The 13,364-nt window shown below is 38.9% G+C and overlaps 1 protein-coding gene across 2 annotated transcripts in view; it reads right to left on the bottom strand.

The window, feature by feature from the left end:
- Nucleotides 1–4,895: 4,895 nt before the first annotated feature.
- Nucleotides 4,896–13,364, bottom strand: part of si:rp71-46j2.7 — a 35,910-nt gene continuing 27,441 nt past the window's right edge. For both annotated transcript variants that reach the window (XM_021316056.2, XM_012861809.3), the window contains exons 12-16: nucleotides 8,297–8,891; nucleotides 5,622–5,685; nucleotides 5,373–5,551; nucleotides 5,197–5,285; nucleotides 4,896–5,121 (exon numbers count right to left, since the gene is read on the bottom strand). In XM_021316056.2, the coding sequence (XP_021171731.2) occupies nucleotides 5,023–5,121; nucleotides 5,197–5,285; nucleotides 5,373–5,551; nucleotides 5,622–5,685; nucleotides 8,297–8,891 (1,026 nt within the window). In that variant the 3' untranslated portion in view covers nucleotides 4,896–5,022. The remainder of the gene's footprint in view (nucleotides 5,122–5,196; nucleotides 5,286–5,372; nucleotides 5,552–5,621; nucleotides 5,686–8,296; nucleotides 8,892–13,364) is intronic.

Genomic DNA, 13,364 nt, shown 5'->3' with positions numbered 1-13,364 from the left:
GGATCAACAATCTGTTTTTCAAGTGAGACCTGGCAAAAAAAAAAAAAATACAAAAATACAAAAATTAAGACCAAATAAATAAAAGTTACTAAGTATGGCATGTAAAACATTTTAGATAAATAGCATTCACAAGGACTATTTAAAAAAAATGAAAACTGAAATGTTACATTGGAGAAAATTAAAAACACCGACAATTTAAAGAAGTCAGTGTTTTAAGACCATCGATCTAGTTTTAAAATAACTTAAATAGATCAAGCTGTTAAGCTTTTCTTGCAGTGTTGCAAATTTAAACTTATAGCACTCTCCTATTATCATATTTATATATTTTTTACCCTAGTGTGTATAAGCCAGTGATTTTTTATTTGCTTTTCACCTGCTGTTGGGACACGTTAATTTCCCCAATGAGGGGCAATGCATTTCAATATTCTATTAAGATTTAAATAGATTATCTAAAAAAGGTCAGTTTGTATATTTTTTTTTCTTTACTGTCTTCTATACAGATACCTTCTTCTACCTGGTTATTTATTCTTGATCCATCAGAGTCCTCCCAGCTGGAACATGAAGCTGAATGCCAAACGGTGTGCGGATGCTGAATCACAGTCTGCTGAATGCCCAGCTGGACACTCGGTGAGGATTGACACTGTTTAAATGGACTGAGCACAATGAAAGAGGATTGCTCTGCAGTGCTGCTACCCAGGTACCAACTACAAGCTGTAAACATTTGCTGTTCAGATGTCAAACAATTGTCAATTTAACACCTGGATTTAAATCTTAAAGAAATTATTTTTGTTTTTTCAAAAAACATCATCTCAGTCCTACACATAAGGCTTAGAAAGGGGTCCTGCGATGATAATGGGAAACTTACAATTTGCTAATTTTAATAAACTAACAAACTAATTTGCCGTTCAGTACAGCTTTAATGATTTTGATTTTAAACTTTATGTTTCAATTGTATGATGCATTAATGTTCCAGTTGACTCAGCTATCTCCCTGTTTTTTAGTCTCCACATGTTCTGACCAGACATTGTTTCTTCTATGACTTTAATTGCTGATTTAATTGTTTATATTTTGTCAACCTTAGACTTAGATGTAATTTTACCTTTTTTGTCAATTAAGTTTGCGACACCAAATACGTATATGGACAAGATTTCATTGCAATGGCTCAGGAAAGGTACAGGAACAAAAAAGCGGTATAATTTTGATCGATCTGAGTTCAGCAGTCTTAAGATGTGGGGGGAGAACACAGAACTCATGAGTCTGACAAACTATGTGTTATTAGTTCATATTAAGTTTCAATGATGAAAATACAATCAGCTTTAAAAGCTTTTATTAAGAAATATTTATGCAGTGTCAATAGGTTCTTAAAAGGATTAAGACCTAGAGAGTTTCCTGGTCTTGAACCCATAAGTTCAATGACTTAACCATCATTCATCACTAAATAGCTCCTAGAGGACATTTTGATACAATTATTTACTCCTTGGATGATCCTAGGATGGTTCAGTTTTTGGATAAAAAGACTCATGGCATCCACCTTTCCTTTTTCAGGCAGCCCTTCCTCAAAATGTCTGAGTCTAAAGAGGGTCTTCATCACAGAAAGTAAGTCTGTCCCAGTCCTCAGCACTCTGATCCCGACACATCCTGCAGAGTTTCAACTCTATTCCTGGTGTTTTGTTTCATGAAGTGTCTTATTTGCTGCTCCTCTTGACACCTGGCCAGCGGAAAAAAGTCTTTGCCTCACTGACCTGATCAAGCCCCACACCTGCAGGAGCCCAGCCTCTAAGATGAATCCTGTTGAAGGGACAGTCCTGGGACTTGCTGGACGCTCACCAGCGCCCCGAAGCTTTTCTGCACACCAGCTGAACCTTCCTCCTCGACGTTTGGTACATGATTGAATTGGGTGTAACGTCCCTAGCAGCAGTAGTCTTGACCGTGAAGCTGTTGTGATGCAAACTGGTGATGGCATCTCGTCCTTCCTTGGAGGTAACTGGATGACAAAATGGTTTCTAGTACCTCTCCTTTTCAAAGCAACCATGCTGCTCTTCTTATTCAGTCAGAATGACCGAAACCATATAGGCTCCACTGTGATGGCTAACACACTGACTTCTAATTATGCCAGCAGGTCATTTTGTTGCAGGGCAAAAAAAAAAAAAAAAAAAAAAGTTAAATAAGCCTTGTGATTAAGGAAATGTTCAACTTCACAATTCATCTGATCAATCCTAATCCTTAAACACTGAATAAATGTAAAATGGATGTAAAAAAAATATTTCTGTCAGAGTAAACCCGTGCATTAGGTTTTTACACCCCTGGGATCTCCTCCCAGTAGGATGTGCCTGGAATACCTCTAAACAGAGGATTTCTTATTGGAGAACTAAACAAATGAAAACTAAAAAGAACAGTGGATGACCTTCAATGTATACAGAATGTTTTTTTTTTATTTCAGCTTTAAATTTGACTAGGAGCAGCTGTAAATCTGGACTGATGTGGTGAAATGAAATTCTGGTGAAGATACGGGCGGCTGAGTTCTGGACCCTTTGAAGCTTATAGGGGTTCGGGGGGGGGGGATCTTTGAGAGAGACCAATATGAATAGAACTGCTAAATCAATACAGGAGGTGTGGAGACTGAACAAGAACTGAGGGTAAGGGGGAAAGGGAGAGATGGAGACAATTAATGTTGCTGGGATGATAATATGCAGACCAGGCGAAGCTATTAACATCAGGTGAAAGAAAGCGATCAAGGATGACATCCAGACTCTTAACCTGAGGTAAGGGAGTGACTATGAAGCTGCCGATGGAGAGAGACACACTGTCTATTTTGGATAATCTAGATATTATTTCTATAAAGAAGCAGCTCAGTTATTAGTTTCAATTTAGAAAGTTTGAACTGAACCAATATTTTGGTTCAGTTCAAAGGTGAGAGAAACATATGAAATTGGATTTACTCAGTCATATCAATAGAGCTGTGATTGGTGTAGAAATGGATGGTAAACTAATGGATATTGCAATGGGGATGTAGTTTAATGGTGAAGAGGTCCTAGGAGAGAGCCCTGAGGCACACCACATTTCCGCTTTATACTTTTTGCTCTCTCTCTTTTTCTTCTTCATAGTAGGTACACCTGGTCTGGCGTTCTGTTAACTGTGACATCATCCAGGGAAGACAGACCACACACTATTACCATCTAATGTAGAACAGATTACTGGATCAATGTGTGCTTCTGTGCTTTTTGTCTCTCTTGTTGTGTCTCTGCTCTGTCTTCTCTAACCCCCAGTCGGTCGAGGCAGATGACCGTTCACACTGAGCCTGGTTCTGCTGGAGTTTTTCCTCTCCACTGTCACTTCATGCATGCTCAGTATGAGGGATTGCTGCAAAGCCATCAACAATGCAGACGACTGTCCACTATGGCTCTACGCTCTTTCAGGAGGAGTGAATGCTGCTTGTCAAGACTTGATGCGACCTGCTGGGTTTCCTTAGAGAGGAAACTTTTTGACCAGTCTGTATAACCTGATTGAATTTGACTTTGGAAAGGGCCTTGAGATGACATTCTTCATGAATTGGTGCTATATGTATAAAGTTTAATTGAATTAAAGATACAATTTACTTTACTGGTCCCAGAATTGTGAAAATGTTGGGCAGCACTAGCATGACCTACAGAAATACTAGGTAAAATATAAATTTCTATACAATAAAACTGTTATATAATGCATTTGTGTAAATGGAGCAATGATGATGGACAGAAACCAGCAATAAACAGTTATTGTACACAAATGTTGTAGAAAGGATTCTGTGTACCGAACTGTTCGACAGCGGCGCTGTAACAGTCTGGTAGAGAAGGTGCTCTGAAGGCTGGGAACTGAAGTACTCTAGCTGGACAAATCGAGTAAAACCAGTCGCAAAACGAAGATAATCTGTTGAGGACGATGGTGTGAAATGGTACCAAAGGTTACAGTCAGATCAAGATGTTCGAGGGTAAAATGTAAACCAGAGTCAGCTGCCATGAAAAGATCATTAACGATTTTGTGAGAGCACTTTCCAGTTTCTGTCCTCGACGGAGTACTGAAACCGGACCGGAATCGTTCGCATGACATTACTGAGAGTTAAACGGGAGCGTAGCTGAAAAGGAGCTGCTTTTTTTTCAAGCATTGTAGAGACGAAAGGTGGATTGGAAATGGAGCAGAGATTACTGTTGCTGTCTGGATCAGAGTCAGTTTTTTGTGTTTTGTTTATTATACGATAACTACGGCCCTAGGGAGGGTGGGAACAATTGCAGTATTGATCAAAGAGTGAATGATGGTAGTCATGAAAGGAAGGGGAGACGAGAGGCAGGCAGGAGTTAACCAGGGTGGCAGGGATGGGATCAAACCGGCATGTAGACGAGTAAGATTTAATAATCTGAGATGTTTAAGACTTTAGATTTTCCTAACGCATTTACAACATCTTTATTAAAAAAAAAAAAAAAAAAAAAAAAAAAAGATGACCAAAATCATATCAATACACATTTTATTTGGAAATAAGTTTTCAAGTTTTATACATTTTATTCAAGTTTTGGGAGTGGCACGGATTACATTTTTACAAACTGTGTGCAGCTAGAATAGCTGCGATGTATTATTTTCAAAAGAAAAAAAACTGAATAATCATTTTAAGTAAACGAACACCTTTAACGTACGAAGTGCTTTAAGTGAGAGATCATTTTAGAAAACAAAATGTGGGAGGTGAAACCTGTAATATAAAAATAAGGGTCACTTTTTCCTTCCTGAGATCATAAATAGCTAGAATATTCTGAGTCCCACAGATAAAGTTCCTGATTTCAGTAGAGTTCATCATCAACACGGGAACGTAAAAAATAAGTTTATCAACAAAAAGAAACATTCACAGAGTGGTTTGAGGCAAAAATTTAACAAAAAAGAAAAAAAGGCTTTTTTCACATTCATACATATGTGGTCCCAAACATTGGAAGGCAATTATAAATATCTTTAATATTTAAAAAGAAATGACTGCGCGTTAAAAATAAAGGCAGTTTTCACAGATCAGTTGGCGTTGTTGGTCACTTTCTGAAGGATGCAAGCACTTATGTGTAGAGAGCTCTCGTTGGGCAGAAATACCCTCAGCAGCAGTGCAAGGAGCGTCTGTTAGAAAAGACGAGACGGACATTTTTAAAACCGCAACCAGACGGGAGTCTGCTGACCGAGGGAGATACTCACATAGATCAGAGTTTTGTTCTCCTCTCTGTTCTGGAAGAGATTGAAAACCGACTCCACATCCGTCTTCTTCAGAACCAGATAACTTGAATCTGCACACAGAGAGGAGATAAGAGTGAGATTTTCCTGATAAAGCGACGTGAGAGTGACTGAGTTTAGCGCGGGGAGACGCCGGCTACATCGAGCGTTGAGGAGATCGTGCGCTCGCTCTCTGGTCTCCTTCTTCTCCTCGTCCGTGCGAGGATGAGGAGCGGCGACCTGCTGGATCTCCGGCCACAGCTTGCTGCGCAGAGTGTCGATGTAGGCGGCCATCTGGTCCTCCGTTGGGTTTAGCTTGTTCAGGAAAGTGTTCAGCTTCCTGGAGAGGAAACAAACAGAGACTTAGTCACAGATTTAAAGATCTCTGAAAGCTAAAATCAGCAACTTACTTCTTCAATATGGGCATCACGGGTTTTAATATGGCATCAAAAATGTTCATGAGGATGGAGTTCCCTGTGAAAAAAAAAAAAAAAAAAAGTACCATCATGAGAATAAGAAAGTACACCCCGTTTGATCTGGCTTCTTCATCGCATTAAGTATCCCTTTAACAGACCGTTACAGCACTGCCCGGTTCCAACACGGGAACCTTCAATGTTGTGGAAAATATTATTCAGCTGTACGGAAGATTGCGGTTGAACCAAAGGACTGTATTAATAAGCTGCTACTTTTTAAAAGAAAGAAAACATCATGAACGATTGAAGTGAGATGAGAAAAAGAGTATATTAAATGATAACAGGGGGAATGATAGAATTATTATTACTATGTCTACATATTTTATGTTTTTTACTATTTTCATTTCATTTATCATATACATTTACTCTATACTACTAAGAAGTTTTAAGGTTTTAGATCTCTCTCTTATATTTGCAGAAGGCCTGCAGAAAGCAGAGAAATATGTTGTGACTATGATAAGTGTTTTTATGAACTCTATTCAGCCATCTGGAGTGCTGCACTATGTGAACTGCTTGATTTTATCTGGAAGGTCACAGTTATTTTGCTTATCCCTACCCCTTAGATTCAAAATGGAACCAGGGATTCCCTTTCCTAATAAATAGAGAGGGGGCGACGGATTTGCTTCAGATCGGATTTGGACATCTGTATTAAGCATCTCCGTTCGATCTCCTTGCAAGATTATTTGAAAACCGATCTCATTGTTGTCTCTCCTTCTTGTGTTGTTAATGAATGTTTTAGGTGTTTGAACCTGACATAAACACATTTAGCAGGAACCCAGGTACCTCTTAAAAAGATAATAATAATAATAATAATAATAATAATAATAATAAATATAGTGAAAAGTTTAAATATATTTTATCCCTCATTTCACAAAGTGAAACTGGTATTTTACAGACTCATTAAAGAGTCACACATTTCAAGCCTTTATTTCTTGTGCTTTTGATAATGGCTTGCAAGTAATAAAAAACTCAAATCAGCATCTCAAATAATTAGAATATTACACAAAACCAGTTTAAAAAAAAAACAAAAAAAAAAAACCTTTTTTATAATGTATAAGTGAGATATCTATCTATATCTCTCTCTCTCTCATATATATATATATATATATATATATATATATATATATATATATATATATATATATATATATATATATATATATATATATATATATAAGCCTGCACAGTCATAGGGAAGACTGACTGGACACTGGCCACCAACGACACCTTCTACAAAAGGAGGGCAAGCCACAAAACACTGCTGCTAAAGAACCTGGGACGTCCTCTCCTTAAAAGATTGGCAACTGACTTAAATGTTTTTTCCACTTTTGATTGATCCCTTTTCTCTGCAGGATAACAGACTTTACATTGAATTAAAATAGCCTCACAGCTCTCCCTAGATAGATGGACAGAAATAGCTGATTCTAAAAGGTCGTCGCTGATGCCTTTCCAACCTGGTTTTGCATAAACACACACCTGCGCGCTCCAAACCATCCAACACAACCAGCTGTTGCTGATGATCCGTTAAAAATCGGCCACATTTGATTACTTACCCCCTTTAAAAGTCTATGTGGGAAAAACAGTGGTGTACTTCCTGTTTCCACTCAGCCTTTTTTTTTTTGTATGGCATTATTGCTTTTTAATAAATGGTTTCTGGCCAGTAGGGGGCGTTAAATCCACCAAACAGATCAGCCACAAAACATATCAAAGAAAACCAAGATTTTTATCAGTATGTTACATTAAATTAACCTGTTTGGCATGACTGAAGCTCAGAAACTAACAACTACAGAACTGCAGCTGCAAAAGTTCGACTTTCTTTAAAAAAAACAAAAGCTTCTTTTTGTAAATGTCCAAGGCCAATCTCTCACTTCCAACTCTAGGCTGTTGTAAAAAAAAAAATAAAAAAATAAAAAACTTGCCTCAATTTTCTCTTAAGCAACCGTTTATTAACAGTAGCGCTCAGATGTCGGATCTGTGTCAAGTACTCAAGTTCACCCCTGCCACATCTATCTATAAGGCAAACAACCATTGTCAGTTCATTCCAGCAGAGTTTGAAATTAATTTAACAGTACGAAGTTTGCCTCAGGTTGATAATTCATCACTGGACTTATTATTTCTTTGCTGAGGCTCCATTATTAAAACATGCTCCTGCAGCTGCTGCTGCTGCTGCTTTCACCATCTTTTACAGACCCTGCATGATTTCTATCCACAGCTCTTATTACATGAAGTTTTCATTTTCAATACTTTTTCTGCAATATAATTTTATCCAAGGCTGCCAGCTGTCAGTTTTTCATTGCCTGTAAACATGAAAGCGCTACTCGGGGTAGGTCTTATAAAAACAAGCCACTCGCTCAGCCAAAAATAACACGCGTTGATTAATGAAGACTGTATTTTCACTGCAGGATTTGCTTCCTGAGGCAAGTTTCAAGTCTCCACTGGCTGTGTTTTCATTTTTTTTCCCCCCTACCACTAGCTGAAACAACTAGCTGTCAAGACTTCAGGAAGAAAAAGAAACAAAATCAATAAAAAAAAAAAAAAGATTGTCAGTGTTCTTCAGAGCCTGCTGCGAAGTTCACACGACCGTATGGTTCAACATTAAGGAGCAAACAAACCTGATATTTCTTTCAGCAGATCAAATATGGCTTTGGTCGACTCCAGCTGCTCCCAGTTGATTTGGCCTCTCTGACACGCAGCGTCCTCCCCTCTCTGCAGAGTGCCTTGCGTTGTCTCCTTTCCTTTCGTCTTGCCCGCTCCGCCTGACATCCTGAAGCACGTCCTCTCCCTTTTATTCGACTTTGAGCAGCCGCTGAGACGCGACAGCTCCTCTGCGCCCGCCTGCTGCGTTTCATCAGGCTGCTCCTCGTCCCCGCTGGCCTTCGCCGAGGACAGAGACTCCTGTGACCTGGATCTGGTCAGGCCCCTGATGATCATTTTAAAGTGAGAGGTTAAGGTGCCATCCGAGTCCTCGGGTTTGTCCTGAAAGCAGCTCAGCAGGGCGTCTGCATTAGCCGAGGGTGGATTGTTAGCTTCTGCTTCCTCGGGGTGTTTGGGAGGCGAGTTGTATTGGGAGACGACGATCGTTGGGAGCGGAGACCCGTTCTGGATCGGCGTTGAATTAAAATGATTTTCGACAGACAGGGGGGAGGATTCAGGAAGTGGTGATGGCACTGCGAGCTCTTTGGGGACTTCTGTCTGCGGGCTTGAGTTCTGCAAAGAAAACAAACAATCTGGATGTGACAGAGAGCCAACCCTGACAGAACAGCCTTCATTATGAATTTAAGACACAAACCTAAAAAAAAAAATGTTCAGACACAACAAAAGAATCAGGCCTCCAAACTTTAAAACATCTGATTTCATTTTAAATCCTCAAAAAAATGTATTACCCTGAAATATATTTTTGCCCTGTGCATTTTAATGGGAACAAATTGTTTCAATGGTTGAAAAATTAAGTAGTTAGTGGGATGTGAATGATCTGGAAGGTCCTGTTTGCAGCCGGATTCAGAGCTCTCTGGTGCCAAAAACAAGGCAATAATGAGACTTTGCAAAACCAGTCATACAAAATTTAGTCATGTTACAACAACAAACTTCAATGCATTTCTTTGTGATTTTTCACTGAAGTGGAAGGAATATTATGGTACAAGGTTAGTCATTTTAAAATAAACCTTAAAAATGGACATATGCAAAATAAAAACAATTTTAAGCCCTTAAATACCGTTTTGTTGTGAACTTCGAGTCTCTAGAAATGCATAAAATGTAAACGTAGTCTCTCCAGGAGCTGCGTAGATCTCTTTATATTCAGTATGGGGTCATATTTTTAAAGCCTTCAGCTTTCTATTATGTTTTGTGACCAATTATGTCACAGTATTTGATGCGGAGCTACTAAACAAAGTCATGGACTTAAAATTTACCAGTCCTGTGAATCACCCATTTTCATTGCGCCGTCCCCCAGCATACTAGAAAAATGACCGAACGGGGTGGAGTGGAACGCCCTGCGACCTGAAGGGGGGGTCAGGGTGTGAATTGACTTCTTTAGATTTAAAGAGACGGCACCAAAATGAGTTGCTCTCAGACGCACTTCAGAACATGGGTAAGAAGGGGTAATGTGGGGGTAAATTAACGAGGAATTCAAACCAAACTGTTGCAGTTCCACTTTATATAGACCACAACCGAATGATTTAAATGAGAAAAGGCAGAACTGAAAAGCATGATATGTCCCCTTTAAGATTGTGCTATGCATACAAATGTAGTTCCTTTAACTTGTCTAGTCATCTTTTTATTGGTTGTCACGGTAAACAGACAGACAAGGTAAAGAGAGCATTAATAGGAAAGTCTGACAGGACAAGTATTAGTTGTAAACTCTACAAATTCAGTATTTATGGTAAAATAGCTAGAAGAAAACCCATAATAAGACCTATTTAACGTTTGCCACTAGTCAGATGAGACTAGCCCTGAACACACGGTCCCTTCTGCCAAACATGGCGTTGGCAGCTTCATGCTGTGGGGATACTCTTCCCTCAGCTGGGACGGAAAAGCTGAACAGAGTTGATGAAAAGATTGATAGAGCTAAACATGTAAAACACAATGCAAAGCCTGTTAGAGGCTGCAAAAAAAACAACTAGGTTCATCTTCCTGCAGGAGAACGGCCCTAAACATGCAGCCAGAGCTATAACGGATGTTTAGATCCAAGCATGTTTATGTGTTCGGACAACCCGGTTAAAGCCCAAGCATAAATCCAACTAAGAAATGTGGCAAATCTTTAAAGATTTACATTAGGAAATGCTCTTAATTCAGTCTGACTGAGCTTGATGAAGATGATGGGGGGAAGATTCAGATGTTCAAAGCTAATAGGAGGTAAATATAAAAGGGTTGAAGCTGTAGTAGCAGAAACATTTGTATTAGCTGTGAGGTGCTTTTCAGATTAAATGAAAATACACCATTTTCCTCCCCCTTCACAACTTTGGAGCCTTTTCACATTTTGTCATGTTAAAACACACACTCTGAACTGAAGACTCTACATGGGTGGATATATGTACCGACTGTCAATTAGCAGCCAATTATGGAAAGAATTTGACTGGAAAGTGAAGATCAGATACTTTAATACTCCCTTTATCATCTCCTCATTTGTGAAAAACACCAGTGTATCATTATGTTGCCAAAATTGTGGAAATATTGGAGACACCACACACATTTTTTGGGATTGTCCTGTAATACAAGGATTTTGGGACAATATTAAAAGGGAAATAGAGGGTATATTGAAAGTAAAGGTGATGCCTGAACCTGTGATGTTTTGTTGGGAGCCATACCTAAAAGCAAATATAACACAGATCAGAGATATATACTGAGGGTTCTTTTATTGGTAGCAAAGAAAATGATTACTGTGCACTGGAAAGATGCAAAACCACCAACTATAAATCAGTGGGCCCTGAGATTGAAACATGTTTACACAATGGAGCGAATGACTGCAAGCCTGCAGCTAACTATGGACACTTTTATACGATGGTGGACTTGTATTTCAGAATATCTGGGTGTCTGATGGAGAGGACGAGATATTACTAGAAGGAGGGATCTGATGGAATTGCTCATTGGGAAAGGCCTGTCTGTCCTGCTTGGCCACAGATTACAGATTGTGGATATTGTCTGCTCTGCCTGCTGTCATAATTGTAAAGACTTTTGGTATTTTGTGTTTGTTGTGATGTGTAATATTTGAGTTTCTGTCAGGAAATGTTTTGTAAAATTTATAAAGTGGTTAAATTAAAAGTTCTAAAAAAAAAAAAACTAAAAAAATGTGTTTTGTTGGTCTTTTGATCTGTTAGATCAACATAAAAAAGGCTCCAGAGGTGTGAATAGTTTTGCCAGGCGCTGTGCTGTTACTGATCAGAGCAGCATATTCTGCTGCTCCAGGTCAGCTTCGCAGGTCACTGATCCTCTGTTAGGAAGAGCGTTATGACAAATGTGCTCCCTCTGCAGAGATGAACTTGCTTCTATTTTAGTTTCCACATGGAGGAGCAACCAAAAGCAGACCAGCAAACAGAGGCATGCCGAGTACATGGCTATCAGCAACTTTAGAGCATGCGCTAATGCAGGTATTTTAGGCACCCCGCCATGCCCAACAGATTTCCATAGTGAGAAAAGTAGCTCTGTTACACACAGTTGCTTGTACTCCAAGCTTGTTGGCTGCAGACTGGATCAAATTGGATGTTTTCTTCTAAAGCCACATTTAAGAATCAGACATCTTGGTGGGGGACATCTGTAATGACGGAGAACATTTTCCCAACATCAATTTGCAAATAGCAAAATATTGAAAAGATCGAAATAATCCAGACCACCCCTCTTAAACCATTCATCTTAACTTTTGTTTTTTTACGAAGAACGCACAACATCTGCAGCAATGTTTGCCAGAGTGATAGTTAGGAGAGTCAAAGTAGATTGAAGTTTTCATGATATGACATATAGAAATAACCTGGAAAAGGTTAGATCCAAACAGAATATTTTGCTAATTGTCCAGAGTTTATTATCCAGGCTTAATAAACGTTTAATCTGTTAACAGATTTGTGTTCAATCCCTCATTAAAAAGAATGGACAGTAATGGCCATCAATAATCTCATAATAAATAGTAGTGATGAGGGTGTACTCTGTTATTTCAGCCTGTTGTGCACATCCACATTTCTTTGCGAGGCTCAAAAACACGCAGTAAGAGAGGCAATCATATTTTCTTCTGCAGGCACTGGTGCTGTTGGATAAAGCCACAAAAGCTCCTTTCAGGTTTGCAGGGCGCCTTGCTCTCATTGAAATCCTTTTAAAAAACGTGCCCGGTCAAAAGGTTTTACTGGCCACTCCAAAAAAAAAAAAAAAACACCGACTATTTTGTCACCAAGACTTTCCAGAACTGATATGGCTGTATACTTGGACTCATTGTTGCATTTAGAGGAATAATTAGAGTGTAAGCTTTAACCCTCTGGTTCTGGGTTTAATATGTTGCTTCAATATTTACACAATCTTATTTCCTCATGAAATCACCTATTTTGTGAAATGCACCAGTCCTTCCTGCAGCAAAAGCACCTACAGAACGAGATACTGCCTTCCGGGTTGCGGATGTGTTTTGAAGCTTGCAGGGTTCCCATTTTTTTCTTCCTCCAAATGCAACCATGATGATGACCAAACATCCGTTTTAGTTTCATCAGACTGCAGGACAAGTCCCCAAAACTGAGACCTATGTCCCTGAGTTAATTAGCAAACCGGAATCCATCTTTTTTTATGTCGCTTTTGGAGTGGCGGCTTCTTCTTAGGAGAGTAGCCATCAAGTCTGAGTTGGTTGAGGAATACTAATTTATTTAGTTATTCGGAGAATTTGGTTTCGTCTAAAAGTTGTAAGAACTGTGGGTGACCACTGCTCCAACAGTGTAAAATAGACTGTAAGCAGGTTGTTAGGGTCAATTTGATGTATTGATTTGTTTTATGTCATTACACGCTTGTATACACACTGCAAAAAGGGAACTAAAAGTAAGTAAAATCTTCTTGAAATGAGTATATTTTGCCTTGATTTGAGCAGGTATATAAGACTATTTGCCAATGGAATAAGATTTTTGCACTTAAAATAAGAACAACTCGTCTCCATCATCTTACTTCAAGTGCAGGATTATCCAATTATCTTATTTTAGGGGTAAAAAATACTCGTTCCAT

The sequence above is a fragment of the Fundulus heteroclitus genome, chromosome 23 (genome assembly GCF_011125445.2).
Source record: "Fundulus heteroclitus isolate FHET01 chromosome 23, MU-UCD_Fhet_4.1, whole genome shotgun sequence".
Classification (NCBI taxonomy): domain Eukaryota; kingdom Metazoa; phylum Chordata; class Actinopteri; order Cyprinodontiformes; family Fundulidae; genus Fundulus; species Fundulus heteroclitus.
This window is presented reverse-complemented; position numbering and strand designations above follow the sequence as displayed.